Below are 17,410 nucleotides of genomic sequence, written 5' to 3'. Positions count from 1 at the left end.
AGATCTAATCTGATACTTTGTTGATTCATGGCTATAATGAAGCAGGCAAAATGATAATATTATAATCAGTTGATCTATTGTTATAAAAACCACTGAAGAATTTCATGAGCACTTTAAAATTAAAAAATCTGAAATTTCTGAGTTTGCTATATCATATAGAATGTTTACATTTACTAAGGTGTGCTGAATTTTGTCTTCGTTGTTACTAATGATTTCAAAGGATCTAGGCTGGAGATAGGAAAGAAGAAAATATTTTCTGAAATAAATACAAAAAAGTCAGTGTGGTATCTGTGAATAATCTTCCCAGTTGTATTAAAAAAGAACTGTTACTATGGAAGAAATGATGTGGACAGTACAATTTTAAACACAAAACTTTTTCATAACCTTTCATAATAAAGTTTATTAATAGGTTTATTAATGGAATTTCATTAGTTTTTTTAAAAAATTGGTTTGTGTATATATGCATATGCAAATAGAACATTTACAAGGAATAAAATACTTGAAATTCTGTTTTGTGTCTCAATGACTTATTAGATTCAAGAATTTGTTAATGAAAAAGGGAAGGCTTCGTGTTCCCTTCAGCAGCACATATACTAAAACTGGAATGATACAGAGAAGATTAGCATGGCCCCTGCACAAGGATGACACGCAAATTCGTGAAGCATTCCATATTTTTTTAAATTAATAATAATAATAATAATAAAAAGAGGGACGTTTTCTCTACAGATAGAAACAATTGCAGAAGTCTTACAGGAAGGGATAGAATGGTTGACAGGCATGGATGGGCCAGATAGGAGATAGAGTTGTTGTTGTTGTTGTTATGTGCTATCGAGTGGCCTGTGGCTCATAGCGACCCTATGTACCATCAGCCCTAAACCCTGATCTATCCTGTGCCAGTATTACTGTCTCTGACACATCTACCCCTATTGCCCCAGTTACTGAGTCAATCCATCTCATCAGAGGTCTTCCTCTCTTGTGCTGCCCCTCCAACCTCCCTAGCATGACATCCCTCTCCAAGGACTGATCCTGTCTTGTTTGGACTTTGGGAGAAAGAGTAGAGATTAGCAAATAGATGGGTAGAGAGAGGGGTAGGAGAGAGTACAGTAAATTTTCTTATAGGCGATTGCAAATAATGACATTATACAGTTATAAAATGAAATGTATATGAGTGACTGAACAAAAACCAATTCAAACAAACAAAAACCCCAAACCCACTAGAGAGGTTGTGAGGAGTGTCTGATAAATGCCATTCTAACTTTATGAGGAGGAATGTAGCATCAGGATTGGAGGAAGATTCATCAACAACCTATGCTATTCAGATGACATGATCTTATGCACTGAAACTGAGGAGGTCCTGAAGTGTTTGTTGCCCAAGATCAAGGACTGCAGTCTTCAATATGGATTGAAGCTCAATATCAAGAAAACAAAGATTCTCACCACTGGGCCAAAAGGCAGCACCATGATAAGTGGAGAAGAGATTGAGGTGAGATTTCAGCTTGCTTTGCTTGGCTCCACAATCAGCACTCTTGGCACCAGCAGTCAGGAAATCAAAGGACTAAGTGCTCTGAACCCTGCTGTCAGTGACCTCTCAAAAGTGCTGAAGAGCAAAAATGCCATTCTGGAGACTAAGGCATGACTTATTGAGGCCATGGTCTTTGCAATTCCATGCTATGCGTCAGAGAGCTGGACATTGACCAAAACTGAAAAAGAATTAATGCTTTGAGTTGTGCTGGAGAAGAATATTGAACATATACTAGGGACTGCCAAGAGAACAAACAGGTCTGTATTGGAGAGGATGAAACCAAGTTTCTCCTTGGAGGCAAGGATTTTGAAGCAGTTTCACCTATTCTGGGAATGTGGCCAGGAGGGACCATTCCCTGGAAAAGGATGTTGTGTGTGAAAGGATGGAGGGACAGCACAGTAGAGGAAGACCCTGGATGAGATGGATTGACAGAATAACTGAAGTAATGGAGGTAAGTGTGTTGGAGACAGTGAGACTAGCCCAGGATAGAGCAGAGTTCAGAGCTATTGTACATAGGCTCGCTATGAGTTGGCAGGTGACTCGATGGCACATAACAACAACAGCAACGATATAACACATTTGGAAGTAAGATATTTTAAAAGTATATTTTTATTGTGTCTATGCAGTTTATAATTCAGAGAGTAGTATGCATTTTCCTTCTAAAATACTCTGGAAGTGTCAGAAGCTCCCTGGATGGAGCAAATTATTTTCTCTGTTTCTTGTTTACTATCTTGTCAAGATGACTCACAGATGACCTTCCAGCAGGTTTTCAGAAGCTATATATAGCAAGGGAGTTGATTGCTCAGCTTTCTCTCTTGGAGAACCTAATGAGATTCCTTACCACTTGGCCATAGCTGGTAAAAAAAAAAAAAAAAGTTCTTTCAATCTTCTAAGAAAAGCCATTAAGTCTGCTTTCACAGCCAAGAAAACCTCACACAGTTCTATTTTCACACATAGGGTGAAATGGATCTGAATCCCTTTTATTTTTTCAAGATAATATCAGGAAATATTCCATACGAAACCTAGCATAAGAGGTGTGTTGTTACATGGCATGGAGTCGTGTGCCTTAGTCACTTGTGACTCATAGGAACCCTAACTGTACAGTAGTGCTGTAAGCTATCTTTTCCCAATCTCATCATCTCCTATAGAGCTAATCCTATTTTTTCAGTCACTGAATCAATCCATCTCATCTTGGGTCTTTCTCTCCTGCACCCTTCAAGCATGATGTTGTTCTCCAAGTACTTCAAAATCCTTACATCCAGGAAGCAGCCTGGTTTCACCCTCTGCAATACAGCCCTGTTTGTTCTCTTGGAAGTCCATATTCAACATTCTTCTCCAGCACCACAACTCAAAGGCATGGATCTTCTAATGTTCTTAGTTACTGTACTGCTCTCACATGCATAGCAGGTAATTGCGAAGACCACGGCCTGGATCTGGAACACCTTAGTCTCCAGACTGACATCGTTGCTCTTCAGTACTCTAGGGAGTCCGAGACCTAATTTTCTCAATGCAATTCATCTTTTGATTTCCTGATTGCTGGTGCCAAGAGTGGAACCAAGCAAGCTGAAGCAGTGGGCCTTTAAATCCACCAAGAGAGAACCAAAAGTTTGTGGGAAACAATCGGGACAGAAGGAACTAGAGTGGATGGAGAGTTTTTGAAGAGCAGGAATGCTCTTCGGTAAGGCTCTCTCGCGCGGAGGGAGCTGTGTTTTTAAGGCCGCGGGGTGCGGAGACTACAGTATGCCAAGTCCCAGCTGGGCGCAGAGCCTGAATGCACGCCAGGAGCCCGCAGGGCAGGGAGCCGGCTTGCACGCCGGGAACTCGCGAGGCCGCGGCGGCAGCTGCGCGTCTTCCGGCTGACGGGCGGCGGCGCCCCACCCGGGCCTCCAACGGCCACCCGCTCAGTCTGCACTCAGAGCCGAGAAGCCACGCCATGTTCTGCTTAATGATTCTGCTTGCCGGGCCTGGTGGCTTACTTGCGGCAACACCCGGTAAACCTTTAAAACCCACCCATTCATTCCCGTGGAGTCGAAAGTGACCCCCTTTCCTAGCTGACCCTCTTTCTCCTCCAAGAACTGCTGCTGGATTCAAACTGCATGTCTTTTGGATGGCTGCGGAACTACCCACATACTATGCTAATCCCTGCTATTCTGGTGATGCTGCAAAAATGTTCTATTTTCCTTCCTTCAGCTGGTTCTGATTTTCAGTATGACTTTCTCTACCCAGACCCCAGTGTTGAGGCCTACTTTGACCTATGCTTGTCCTGTCACCTTGGAAGTGGGTCTTATATGAATGCTCTCTTGAGGTTGAAGCTTCGTTTGACATACTTTGGGCAGGTTGCAAGGAGGAACTGGTCTTTGGAGAGGGACATCATGTTTGGCAGAGTAGAGGGGCGGCGCAAGAGAGGAAGACCCTCGATGAGATGGATCGATTCTGTGACTGGAGTGGTGGGAGTAAGTGCTTTTGAGACAGCGAGGTTGGCACAGGATAGAACGGCGTTTAGAGCTCTGTACATAGGGTCGCTATGAGTCGCAAGCGACTCGATGGCACATAACAACACCGCCACAACTGAGGTTGAGAAGAGATAGTATTAATAATAACACTTATGATTATTTTAATAAAGCACAGGACACATTTCTTATCATCTGAATCCGGAGCACATTCATTATATGGTAGACCTGTTACCGACCTCTCAAAACTTTCTTTACAAAAAACCCCAACAACAAAAACCAAAAAACTTGGACTCAAATTCTTAGCAGAAACATCTTAAACGCTGATTACAGTTCTTGTTTGTTATAAATTGACCTATAATACAAAAAAAAGAAAGGAAAAAATCTGCCTTTAGTCTGCAAAAGAACATAGGAAGAACAATAGTAGAACTGTGAGTTGAGTCATTTTTTTTAATACAGAAGAAGCGATTTAGATAAAAGTGAAAATTTTCATTTATCTTTATTTCCCTCCCTTTTGATCCGCGTTGAACTCCGTATAGAATTGCATTGCTAAAGCCTGAAAGTTGCTAGTGATTGGAATTAAAAAATAGCTCCCTGGGATAAAGTTGGCAATCTCTCCCCCATGTCTCTTGAGACTCATAGCGACCATGTCCTTGCCTACTCGTGCTATCCTCGTGTTTGTGCCTATTGTTAAAGTCTGTCAGTCCATCTTGTTGAGGATCTTCCTGTCCTTCAGTGATCCTGTATTATTCCCAGCATCATGTCTTTTTCCAAGGACTGGCCCCTTCTGACACCATGCTTAAAGTATGTGAGATGAAATTTCACCAGCTTTGCCTCCAGGCAGTACCCTGCTTGAGCTTCTTCCAAGGCACATTTGTTTATTTTTTAAAGCAGTTCTTGGGATATTCAGTACTCTTCTCCAGCACCACAATTCAAAAGCATTGATTCTTCATCTGTCATCCTTATTCATTGTCCAATTTGCAGAATCATAAAAGACCATGGCTGGAATTAGGCACACTTTACTTTAAACTGACATTATAGCTCTTGCGTGCTTTCTTTTGATTTTTTTACTTGTTACCATGGGTGTTCTTTGTGGATCCCAGTAAAAAGAAATCATTGCCAACTTCAGTCTTCATCTATCATGATGTTGGTCCAAAACTGAGTAGTTTTATTTTCTTGATGTTGAGATGTAAACCTTATTGAACATTGTAGTTTTTTATTTTGTACTCCAACTCCTAGCCGTCTACACTCTCTGATGCTGGGCCATCATTCCATTTGCTGTTATAATATTTGAATCCATCAGTATAGTCATGGTTTCAGTTCATCTTGTTGAGAATATTCCTCTTTTTCATTCATCTTATACTTTTCCAAGCATGTTAACCTTCTACAGAGTCATCTCTCTTAACATGTCCCAAGAATGTGAGGCAAAGTCTTGCCATCTTCGTTTCCAAAAAACCTGCTGGATATTATTATGGATAACATTATTATTATATTATTATTATTATGGATGACTTTATGAAGGAAAATTTGACAATTGTTGTTGTTGTTAAGTGCCATGGAGTCGTTTGCGACTCATAGCGACCTTATGTACAAGAGCCCTAAATGCCGTTCTATCCTGTGCCAACCTCACTGTCTCAAACACATTCATTCCCACCACTCCACTCAGAGAATCGATCCATCTCATCGAGGGTCTTCCTCTCCTGCGCCGTCCCTCCACTCTCCCAAACATGATGTCCCTCTCCAAAGACCAGTCCCTCCTTGCAAAATGCCAAAAGTATGTCAGACGTAGCTTCAGAATCCTTGACTCCAGGGAACATTCTGGCTTCACCCTCTCTAGGACAAACCTGTTTGTTCTCCTAGCAGTCCATGTTATATTCATCACTCTTCTCCAGCACCACAACTCAAAGGCATCAATTCCTTTTCTATCACTGTCCAACTCTCTGATGCATACCGTGTAATTGCAAAGACTATAGCCTGGATCAGATGCACCTTAGTCTCCAGCCTGACGTCGTTGCTCTTTAGTACTCTTGAGAGGTCCCTCACAGCTGACTTTCCCAATGTAATTCATCTTCTGATTTCCTGACTGCTGTTACCAAGAGTGCTGACAGTGGAGCCAAGCAAATAAAAACTGTTAACTATCTCAGACTCTTCACATCCATACTGATGCTGCCAATTGGCTGCCAATCTTTTTTTTCTTGATATTGAGCTTCAATCCATATTGAAGACTGCAGTCCTTGATCTTCTGCAGCAAGCGCTTCAGGTCCTCCTCAGTTTCAGTGAGCAAGATTGTGTCATCTGCATAACGCAGGTTGTTGACGATTCTTCCACCAATCCTGATGCCACTTTCCTCCTCATACATCCCAGCGTCTCAGATGATCTGTTCTGCATACAGATTGAAAAGGTATGGAGACAAAATATATCCTTAATGGACCCTTTTCTTGATTTTGAGCCATCCAGTGTCTCCCTGCTCTGTTCTGATGACTGCCTCTTGGTCCAACTATTGGTTTCGCATTAGCACTATCAAATGATCTGGGATTCCCATTCTTCTCAGAGTCAGCCACAGCTTGTTGTAATCCACACAGTCAAAGCCTTTGCATAGTCAGCAATTAATTATCCTCAATTGTGACAATGGTACAGGATCCAGCAAGGTTTTGATATGTTGTACACCAAGGTCACTATGAGTTAGCATTTAGACTCATGTGAAATATGTGCATAGACCAAAAGACAATTTGAAAAAAAACCCAAACCAAGTGGTATACTGCATGGTTTAAAATCAGGGAAGGTATGTGCTAAGGTTGCATCCTTATAGCTATTAAATCTTGTATATTGAACAAACAATCTGGGAATCTGGACCAGAAGAGGAATGTGGTATCAGAATTGGGAGAAGATTCATGAACAGCCTTAGATTTATAGATGACTTAATCATGTTTGCTGAAAAAGAAGAGTACTTGAAGTATTTACTGACAGTTAAAAACCAAAGCTTTCAGCTGGATTGTATCTGTCAACATAAGAAAAAAAAATCATATAACAATGTCAATAAATAACTTCCTGATAAATGGGAAAGATGCAATATGCCAAATATTCCCTTTTGCTTGTATCAACGATCACTGTTAGGAGTACCTTTGTCCTAGAAGTGACATTTTGCTTAACAAAGCACTTTGTTTAACATCGAATTAACTCTTTTGCAGATTTTCCCAATGCAGTTCAGCATTTCATTTCTTGATTGCTTCTTTTTTTTTCTTTTCTTTTTTTTTGTTGCAGCTTGATACTTCTTTATTATGGTAATGGTGCTTTTTCGATTGCTTCTTTTTACAGTGACCATTGATCCAAGTTATAGGAAATCTTTGGCATTATACATCTTTCTTATTTATCAGGATAATTTAGTACTCTTCTCCAACATTGCAGTTCAAAGACATCTGTCATTCTAAATCATTGTCCAGCTCTGAGATGCATAGCAGTTATTGAAAAGACCATGGCCTGAATCAGATGCATCTTATTCCTCAAACTGACATCATTGCTTCTTAATAATTTGAAGAAGTTTCTGACTACAGAATTTCCCTATTTTTACTGATCTCCTGATTCCTGACACCAAGAGTGTTGATTGTGGATGTAAAATGAAGATGCGAACAGTTTCAATCTTTTCTCCAACTGTTATGATGTTGTGTATTGGTCCGGTGTTGGGAATATTTATTTCCTTGATGTTGAGATACAATCCATATTGACATTGTAATTCTTTTCTATCTTCTACGACAAGTGCTTCAAGTCCTCACTTTCAGCAAATACGGTTGTGTCATCTAAATAACGTAGATTATTGATGAGTTTTCTTTGATCCTGATCCCACATTCTTCTTCATGGAATCCAGTTTCTCTAATAATTTGCTCAGCATACAGCTTGAGAGAGGATAAAATCACATGGTATATTAAGCTGGGAATGAAAAACAAGAAAAATGGTGTTGATGCAATGGAAAAGACAATTTCAAGTTCTCTCCTGAAGTACAATGTTGTGAGTGACATATTATTCTTGTGCAAACAAGGAAGACCTATTGACTATTCAAATATACACATCAACAGCTAAAGACAAAGGGAAAGAAATTGAAGATTTTTACCAAATTTTGCAGTCCAAATTTGATCAAATGAGAAATCAAGATGTGTTAATGATGCTTTCTGACTGGAATGCAAAAGTTGGAAACAAGGAAGGAAGGAATAGTAGTTAGAAAATAATGGACTTGTAAACAGAAATGACGTCAGAAATAGAATGATCAAATTTTGAATGTTCAGTGATTTATTCTTCACAAATACATATTTACAAAAACACAAATGGTGACTTTACACATGGACCTCACCTGATGAACTCCATAGGTATCAGATTGATTGCATCTGTGGAAGGAATCTTTGGAGAAGTTCAATATCAGCAATCAAAACCTTGCCAGTTACTGACTGAGGAATAGACCATTAATTATTCATGTGTAAGTACAAATCGAGTCTGAGGAAAATTAAAACAAGTCCACAAAACCCAAAATATGATCTTGAGTCTATACTACCTGAATTTAAAAATCATCTTAAGAATAGGTTTGAAGCATTGAACACCAATGATCAAAGTTATGGAATGACATCAAGGATATCATCCATGAAGATAGCAAAAGGTAAAGACAGAGGAGAAAGAAAAAAACAAAATGGATATCAGAAGTGACTGAACATTGCACTAGAGCATTGAGAAGCCAAAACAAAGGGAAGGATGCTGAAAATGAAAGGGTAGCTTGAGAAGACAAAGCAAAATAATGGAATGTGCAGAGAGCTGACAAAGTAGAAGATTGAAAAAAAAAAGAGAAAATCTTCAGCTAAATGGATTGATACAGTGGCTTCAACAATGAACTCAAGCCTGGTGACACTTGCGAAGTTTCAGAAGCCTGAGGGTAATGTTTTGTTGCATATAGTGTCACTATAAATTGCTTTTATCCAAGATCCAGGTGTTATCATTACATTTTAATATCAGGTGATATCACTACTCTTCTGAATGTGCCTTCAATTTCTGGCATATCTTTTTGCATCTGAGATCACTATTGAATTATCGTCAGTGTATTTTACATGCATGTGCTGTTATGATACTGTTTGATAATTTCATCATCGTTCTAGATCACATTTCTTTGGAATGCACTCTTGATTTATTTTAGTAGGTTGAATCAGTAGCTATTTTCCAAATTTCTTGGCAAATACAAGCGAGTACTTTCAACATTGCATCAGGTTACTGATGTTTTGTATGTAATTCTCTTATCAATTCCTCAAACCTTACCTTGTGCTAATGCCCTCAGTGCATCATAAGCTGCTTTAGAGACCATTAGTTCTTGCCCATATGCTACCTTCTGAAATAATTGAACATTGAAATAATATTTTTTTTTCCATTGTTGAACATCTTCTTACCCCCATTCTTCTCCCTCTCCCACCCCAACCCACAATGCACACTTTATTCCAGAGATTGTGGTAATGCATATAAAGAATCATACATTCCTTTTGGACAGTTCTTCCCCTCATCTGTTTTAGTGTAATGTTCATTATCTATCCACTCTTTGCCCATTATCTCCCCAATACCTCCATGTCTGTCCTATTTTCTAACAGAGCTGTTATGCAGTTTTTGTCCTTTTGTGACTGAGATACTTCACTCAGCACAGTGTCTCCAGGCTCCCCCATATTGTATGAAGTTTTATGAGTTCATTGTTTTTCAGTGCTGCATTATATATTGTGTGAATGTACCATTGTTTTTTCTATCCATTTGTTTATTGATGGGTACTTGGCTTGCTTCCATCTCTTTGCTATTGTGAATAACACGCAACAAACATAGGTTTGCGTATATCTGTTTGAGTCATGGCTCTCACTTACTCTTTGTCTCTTAATTGGTGAATTTAAGCCATTCACATTAAGTGTGATTATTGACAGGCCAGGCTTTATTAATACCATTTTGCTGAGTTTCTTTTTGTTTTGTTTCTGGTTATTGTTATCCATCTACCTTCCTTTGGTGTCTCTGTGTGAAGGACTTTCTTTAAAATTTCTTGTAGAGTTGATCTTGTTTTCACAAATTCTGCAGATGGCCTCATTTCTCCTTCAGCTTTGCTGAGTACAGGATCCATGGTTGGTGATTTTTTTCCTTTCAGCCTTCTGTATATGCCATCTATTGTCTTCTTGTTTGCCTGGTTTCTGCTGAGATAAGAGCACTTAATCCAGTTGGTTCTCCTTCATAGATGACTGTTTCTCCCAGCACCCCCCCCCCCGCTTTTGATATTCTATCCTTATCTTTTATTTTGGAGAATTTGACTATGTCTTTATGTTTTCTTTTGGAGTCAAATCTGTTTGCAGTTCACTGAGCTTCCTGATTGTGGATTTATTTGTTCTTCATACCTGGGAAGTAACCTCTTCCACAGTCCCTCAGTGCTTTCCCTACTCCCCCTTCTGGAATTCTGATCATATGTATGTGCTTCCTTTTGATGTTATCCCATATGACTTTATTACCCACTATTTCCCTTCCATTTCCTCTCTGTACCCCTCCCCTAAATATGCTCCTGTTACTGAACGCAAGGGGTTCTTCCGTAGTCAGTCGCCAATAAGACAAACAACTGCAATATCCGTAAATGCACTTTATTACACAGATCTGGGAGACAGTGAGTCACCTCTAAGACTGCCTCCCCGTCTGGGAGTGATCATGGCCTTATATACTACGGTGAAACTCCAGCTCATTTAACAATGCACTTTTGTTAGTAAAAAAAGGTAATTTCTACATCTGAAAAGGACAGTTCCCATCTGTGTATCAATAATTCAGGAAGGCCCCAGTTCTCTTCCTGGTAAACAGGCGGATTAAGACACAGTTTACATGTGACTGGAGAACCAGCTTCACCAGCATCTAGGATAGATGCATTTCCTCTTCTGGTAAACAGACTGATTAAACTACTCTACATGACTAAAGACAGGAAACAGAATTCGGAGGCTAAGCAATGAGTTTTGCAGGCTGAAGAAAAGCAACTTTAGTTTTATAACTGATACCTATATAGAGACTTCTGAACTTATTAATACCACCCTATCACTTCCATTGAGGTTCTTGTTTTCTAGCTCACTTATTCTATCTCTTCTGCTTTTTTTGTCCCTCCATCATGTTCGAAACTTGTGCCATTTCAATCTTGATATTCAGGATTGCACTTTCATGCATTTCTGTTATTTCCAGGACTGTGTAGACGGTACCCTGTCTTGTGATGATTTTTCAATTTTTATCTACTTTTTAATCTGTAGTTTCAGTTCTTTCTTCCATCTTTTGCAGGGCCTTCAGTAGTTGTTCATGTTCCTCATTGATAAAGTTCTTCTGGCTCCTCTCTTTATTCACTTTATATATGGCTTCAATTCATTCTTCACCATTTGTAACTTCTTCAGTACTGGTCATAGAACTTCACATAGACATATTTCTTCTGCCTCCTTGTCTCTGGGGTATCCATCAGGGGTGCAATATGTTTTGCTTCTTTAGGAGAAGTCTTGTTTTGGTTTTTCACAATGTTTGAGGCTGCTTGCTACTTTCTTGATATTATGTAAAGTTTTTCTTGGTATGTGTTAGGTTGTTTCTGTTTTGTATACATAGATTGGTGATAGCTCTTTAACTTTATGAAGCTATTGATTAGTTGTAGGCTTAAAGCTTTCTGTTTATGTGGGTGGGCAACTCTTTCTGCTAGAAATCCTTTCAGGGCCTGTGTAGCGGGAAAGTTTTTGTTTCCTAAAATCCTTCCAGTTCTCTCTGATCTGCAGTACAGCCCTGTGGGAATCTCGCCTGGGTGTGACCTGCCTATCCTAAAGTGTATTGTTGACCTAGGTGGTCTATGGTCCAGCCAAGAGACCAGATTTCTCAAATGAAGTTGTTTGTCATCAAGTGAGCTGCAAGCAGCTCCCTCCTCCACACCTCACCACCTGATTGCCACTCCCTTTCTGGAAGTCCGAAGTCTATTGTCTACTCTCTCAAGTCTCAGCCTGGTGAGGATCTCTTCTTTGTGTGAGCCACCTCTCCTAACGTTTGAAATGATCCCTGGTGGTCTCAGTGTGGTCAATCACATTAAGTATCTTAAAAGATCAAAAGTGTTTTTGTCTTATAGTTCACATATTGTCTGTCAGAAATCCAAATTGATTTTTTAGCAATATTTATTTCTCCTAAGGGAATAATTCCCGATTAAAACAAGTTTGGAAGTAGGAGTGTCATCCACTTCCATAATAGCTTGCCTCCGGAAATCCTATGAACCTGGAGAGAGGATGAAAGGCACACAAGTGTTGAGGACTTTCCTTCATAGGGTCACTATGAGTTGCCTGCGACTGGATGGCACTTGACAACAACAACAACAACAAGGGAATAATTAATTTCTTTTTCTGAGAGAGCAACTAAATCATGCCTCTCTTTTAGTTTCTGGTTACTTCTACCGTTTTTTTTTTTAATGCTCCTTGGGTTGTAGCTACATCTGCCTCTGTAATTCTTCCTCCTCCATCTATTCTCTGCTTTTCCACTTAAAGGGGATTAGGATCTACCTTATTCTAGTAAAACTTTATGTCAGCCTTACAGATGGTATCTACAGAGAAGGAGCTTTTTCTAAACACAGTTTCTTTCTTTATGTACACGCCCACTGTTAGATATAAAAAAGAGTGTGAGAGAGTGAGGAAGAGAAACAAAGAAAGAAATTGGTCCCAAGAAACGAACAGGCCTTTCATGAGCAGTTTGAGAGGGAGGCCAAGTGACCCAGCCACATGGCATGCAGTTTGGGAGTTTCCTTTTTATAAGGGTCCTGGGGAGGACTAAGATGGTATTTTTCAGAATTTGACATGCTAATTGAGTTAGGTTTTAGCACCGTTTTTTCCAAGCTCAGACTCTTTATCAGGATCGATTGTCTGGTCTGGTCTTCGATATGACCAGCTTAGATGTCATTAAGTTTCTCAAGAAGTGATCAAGCTTGGGGTTGGTGGGGCAACTGCCATATTCTTCCTTCACCCACCCACACATTTTTTTTAGGGGAGAGGAGGGAAAACAAAATCAATCCCTTAGTAAACATACTGAAATTTTAAAATGAATACACAGCTATAAATCTACCATACTTATATAACTCTCTCAATCTCATTGTTGTCCAGTTGGAACAGACTCATAGCTAATCCCTCCATTGGGTTTCCAAAGTTGTAAATCAAAGGGAAGGGAAGAGTGCCTATATTTTACCTCAGAGCTACTGATGCTTTTGAACCACCACAGAAAGGCTACTTTGGGGTAGTAGCACAGCTCCCTGTAGATGCTGCTGTCAGAGCTCTCTACACTTACATAAGCAAAACTTATTGAAAGCCTATGGAGATATTCTTGAAAGAGTTTTAAAAGTCACTTGGGATACACTCAAGGTCCTCTTTTGATTCTTGTGAACTTGTTTTTATTTCCTTCACCTTCAGTTTTAACTTGTAAACAAGTACAAGTCATTGATCTTGCTTTGACTGCTGATACTGAGCTTCTCCAAAGTTTCTTTACATGGATACAATCAATCTGATTCCTTTGTAGTTCACTAGGTGAAGTCTATGAATATAATTCCTTTGTATTTGTTAAAAGTTACTTGCAATGAGCTGTGCAAAATTCTGCCATGTGATCTCCAGCTTCATTTCTGTCACAAAGGTCATATTTTCCAACTACCAGTCTTCTTTGTTTCCAACTTTTGCATTCCAGTCACCAAATTATTAATGCATCATGTTGCATGTTTGATCAATTTCAGACTAAAAAAGTTCTTAGAAACGCTCAATTTCTTCATCTTTGACTTTAGTGGTCAGAGCATATATGTAAATAATAGCTGTATTAACAGGTCTTTTTTGTGTGTGGATAGTATCCTGTTCCTCACAGCTTTGTATTTAAGGCTAGACCTTGAAATGCCCTTTTTCACAATGAGTGTAGGGACCAGTACCAGTCATCTAGACTCACTAATGCCTAGGATGTCAATCTTTATGTATTCTCTTTAATTTTTGGATCGTTAAAATTTCACAGATTTATGATGTTGTTGTTATTGTTAAGTGCCATCAAGTTGTAGAGGACTCATAGTGACCCTATGAACGAAAGACCTGAACACTGGTATAATTTTCGTCATTTCTCCAAGTTCATATGGCTTCCAGAGGCAAGTTATTTCAGAAGTGGATGCCACTCCTGCTTCCAAGCTTGTTTTAATTGGGTAGCTCCCCCAAACACTGTCCGCCATGGATAACCATTATCACATTTGACACATCAGTGTCACAGTGTTCAGCATCACAGCCACCACATAGATTGAAATTTTGTACACTCTATGCCCCAATTATTAATGGGTATTTGTAGATACTTCCCACTTTTTTTGAGTACACTTCAACCTGAGGGAGTCCTCTTGCAGCACTATGTCCAATAATACTCCTCTGTTATTCACTGGGTTTCCAAAGGATTATTATTTCAGAAGTGGGTGGTCAGTCTTGCTTTTTAGTATTAGTCTAGAAACTCCACTGAAACCTGCCCATCATGAATGATCTTGCTGGTATTTGATGTACCTGTAGTGTATCTCCCAGCATCATATTATATCTCAAGACATCACAGTACAGCATGTGCTGTATGTTAAGCAGCTGACACAACCTTGCTTGCAGAAAGTGAAGAAGACTTGAAACATTTGCTACAGAATAACAGAATAAAGCCTTCAATATGGATTATAGCTCAACATCAAGAAAACAAATATCCTAACTGTTGAACCAAAAAGCAGTGTCATGATAGATGGAGAGAAGATTGAGGTTGTACAGATTAATTTTATTTTGGATTCACAGTCAACATTCACAGTAGCAGCAGCCAAAAAATCAGAAGATGTATTGTATTGGGAAAATCTGCTTTCAAGGTCTTCTTTAGAGTGCTAAAGATCAAGTAAAGACTATGATGTCCTGACCTAAGATACATTATTTTTAATTGCTTCTATGCATCTGAATGTTGGACAGTGAATAAAGGTGACCAAAGAAAAAGCAGTGCCTTTGGACTGTGTTGTATACAAGTTATATTGAATATACCATAGACTGCCAAAAGAACAAACAAGTATGTTGGAGGAAGTGTAGTCAGGGTACTCCTTAAGGCAATGACAGTGAAACATCATCTCACATACTTCAGGATTATCAGGAGGGGCCAGTCTTTGGAAAAAGGCGTGTTGGAGAAGTAGAAAGTCAGAGAAAGAGAAGAAGACCCTCAGTGAGTTGACTTTGCACACCGACTGCAACAATTGGCTTTCGCATGGTAGAAATTGTGAGGGTAGCCCAGAATGGGAAGGTTTCAATCCGTTGTTTGTAGGATCTCTATGAGTGATAGTCAACTCAAAGTTTTCATTCGGGTTTAAGAAAATATTACTGTTTTTTATTCCTTCTTCAGGTTTTCAAGATTCATTTCTGCAAATTATATTTCCAGAGAAAATTCAAGCAAATACAAGTGGTAATTCAGAACTAGAAAAGGTAAGATAATTTTTTAAAAAATTTTATTATTTTACCTACTTTTAACTTCCTGACTATCTGGCATTTTATGTTTATGGCAGTAGTAAAATAATCTGTTATCAAACTCTCTAGCATATTAGCAGTATATACTTGGCATAAGGGAAATGGAAGTTCATTGTGATAAGAATGCTGTCTTTGATGATGTAATGTGGTGTCAACATTGCTGGACCATGATTCTCAGTGGCTTGGCAGTTATGTGATAATGTAATTTGACATCTGTACATAATCATTGTCCACTTTGTGAACTGATGTTGTCATCCTTTCAATTTTTTTGGACAATAACTTGGCTTTTAAACCTAACCATATCAATAATGGAGACGTTATCATATATGAAAACTTTTATTATAAATAATAAATACAGTAAAATCATTATAGTCATATAGCAATTCCATTAAATTATATACTGGTAAGGAATTTATAGTTGTGATTTAAACATAAAATACATATTCAGAATGTTTTTCTAGTATGTCTTATTTCCTCCTGATAAAATTATTTTTTAAATCCAAATACAGAAAGTAATTTACATGAATCAAGGGTGTAATATGGATTATAAGTAATTCAGATAAAGAGAATGATTTTTCTCAACAGTTATTAAATATCTCAATTATCTCTATCCTCCCTCAATTTTCCCCAATGCATCCAGTATGTCTCAGGGAAGAGAAAATCCTTTATCTTATTAATTTAGGTGGGGATAATTTACTTTCTTTTCTCTACTTATTTATTCCACATATATTTCTGTGGGCTTCTTATGTGCATAACTATATTAAAAGTATCTTAGAATGTAAAAATTCCAGAAAGCAAGCTTTGCTTATTAAGTGCTCAATAAGTTAATAATCTAGTATTTAGTAGTCTTATTGGGGTAAAACTTACACACTATTGAATTCACCCATTGTAAATGTACTGTTCAGTAATTCTTCAGTACATAAATAACACATAAATGAATTGCAGGAATAAAAACCCCACAACCCAGTTTTAGAGTCCTAAAAAATTCTCTTATGCCTGTTCAGTACATTTCTCGCAGCTACCATTCTGTCTCTGCTACTGTTGTTGTTATTGTTATGTGCCATTGAGTCGCCTGCGACCCCTAGTGACCCTATGTACAACAGCTCTGAAGCCTGCCCTGTCCTGAGCTTCTGCCCTCACTGATTCTGACACACCAACCCCCCACTCCCACAGTCACTGTATCAATCCATCTCATCCAGTGTCTTCCTCTCCTGCTCTGTCCCTCCATCCTACTGCACATGATGTCCTTCTCCAAGGACCCGTCTCTCCTGGCCACATGCCCAAAGTATGTGAAACAGAGATTCAAAATCTTAGACTCCAAGGAAAAACTCGATTTAACCTCCTCCAAGGCAGAGCTATTTGTTTTCTTTTTTCCCCCAATAAGATCTTTTTTCATTATTATTAACGATTTTTTTAATGCTACATGTATATTTTTTACAACATATACCTTCCATTTATTGTTTTCCCCATTCATTCATTGTTGCACATTTTCCTCCCTGCCCACCACTACCCCCACAGTTCGTTTTTCTCTTTGAAAAGAAAAAAAAATCTTTCATTGTTATACAATCCCCCCAAGTCCACAGTCCACTTTACTATGCATTTCTTTTTCTGTAATCTTTTCATGAAAATAATACCTAATCCTATATTCCTTTTAAAGAGTTCTTTCCCTCATCTGTTTCATTATTTATCTCCTTTTTTCTATGTTGCCTCCAAACCTGATGTCAGTCCCATTTTGCAAGTGGCACTATGCAATATTTGTCCTTTTGTGACTGAGATATTTCACTCAGTATAATGTCCTCTAGGGTCACCCATTTTGTTTAATATTTCATGAGTTCTTTGTTTTTCAATGCAGCATAGTATTCCATTGTGTGAATATACCAGAGCTTCTCTATCCATTCATTTGTTGATGGGCACTTGGGTTG

The 17,410-nt window shown here is 38.7% G+C and overlaps 1 protein-coding gene across 1 annotated transcript in view; it reads left to right on the top strand.

Annotated features, from left to right (window-relative positions):
- Nucleotides 1-3,455: 3,455 nt before the first annotated feature.
- Nucleotides 3,456-17,410, top strand: part of ADAM32 (ADAM metallopeptidase domain 32) — a 195,673-nt gene continuing 181,718 nt past the window's right edge. The window contains exons 1-2 of the mRNA XM_006900307.1: nucleotides 3,456-3,513; nucleotides 15,367-15,446. Coding sequence (XP_006900369.1) covers nucleotides 3,456-3,513; nucleotides 15,367-15,446 — 138 coding nt within the window. The remainder of the gene's footprint in view (nucleotides 3,514-15,366; nucleotides 15,447-17,410) is intronic.

Source organism: Elephantulus edwardii, unplaced genomic scaffold (genome assembly GCF_000299155.1).
Source record: "Elephantulus edwardii isolate Elephantulus edwardi_28Jun2011 unplaced genomic scaffold, EleEdw1.0 scaffold00279, whole genome shotgun sequence".
Classification (NCBI taxonomy): Eukaryota; Metazoa; Chordata; class Mammalia; order Macroscelidea; family Macroscelididae; genus Elephantulus; species Elephantulus edwardii.
The sequence above is the reverse complement of the archived record's forward strand: the minus strand, read 5'-3'. Positions and strand labels throughout refer to the sequence as shown.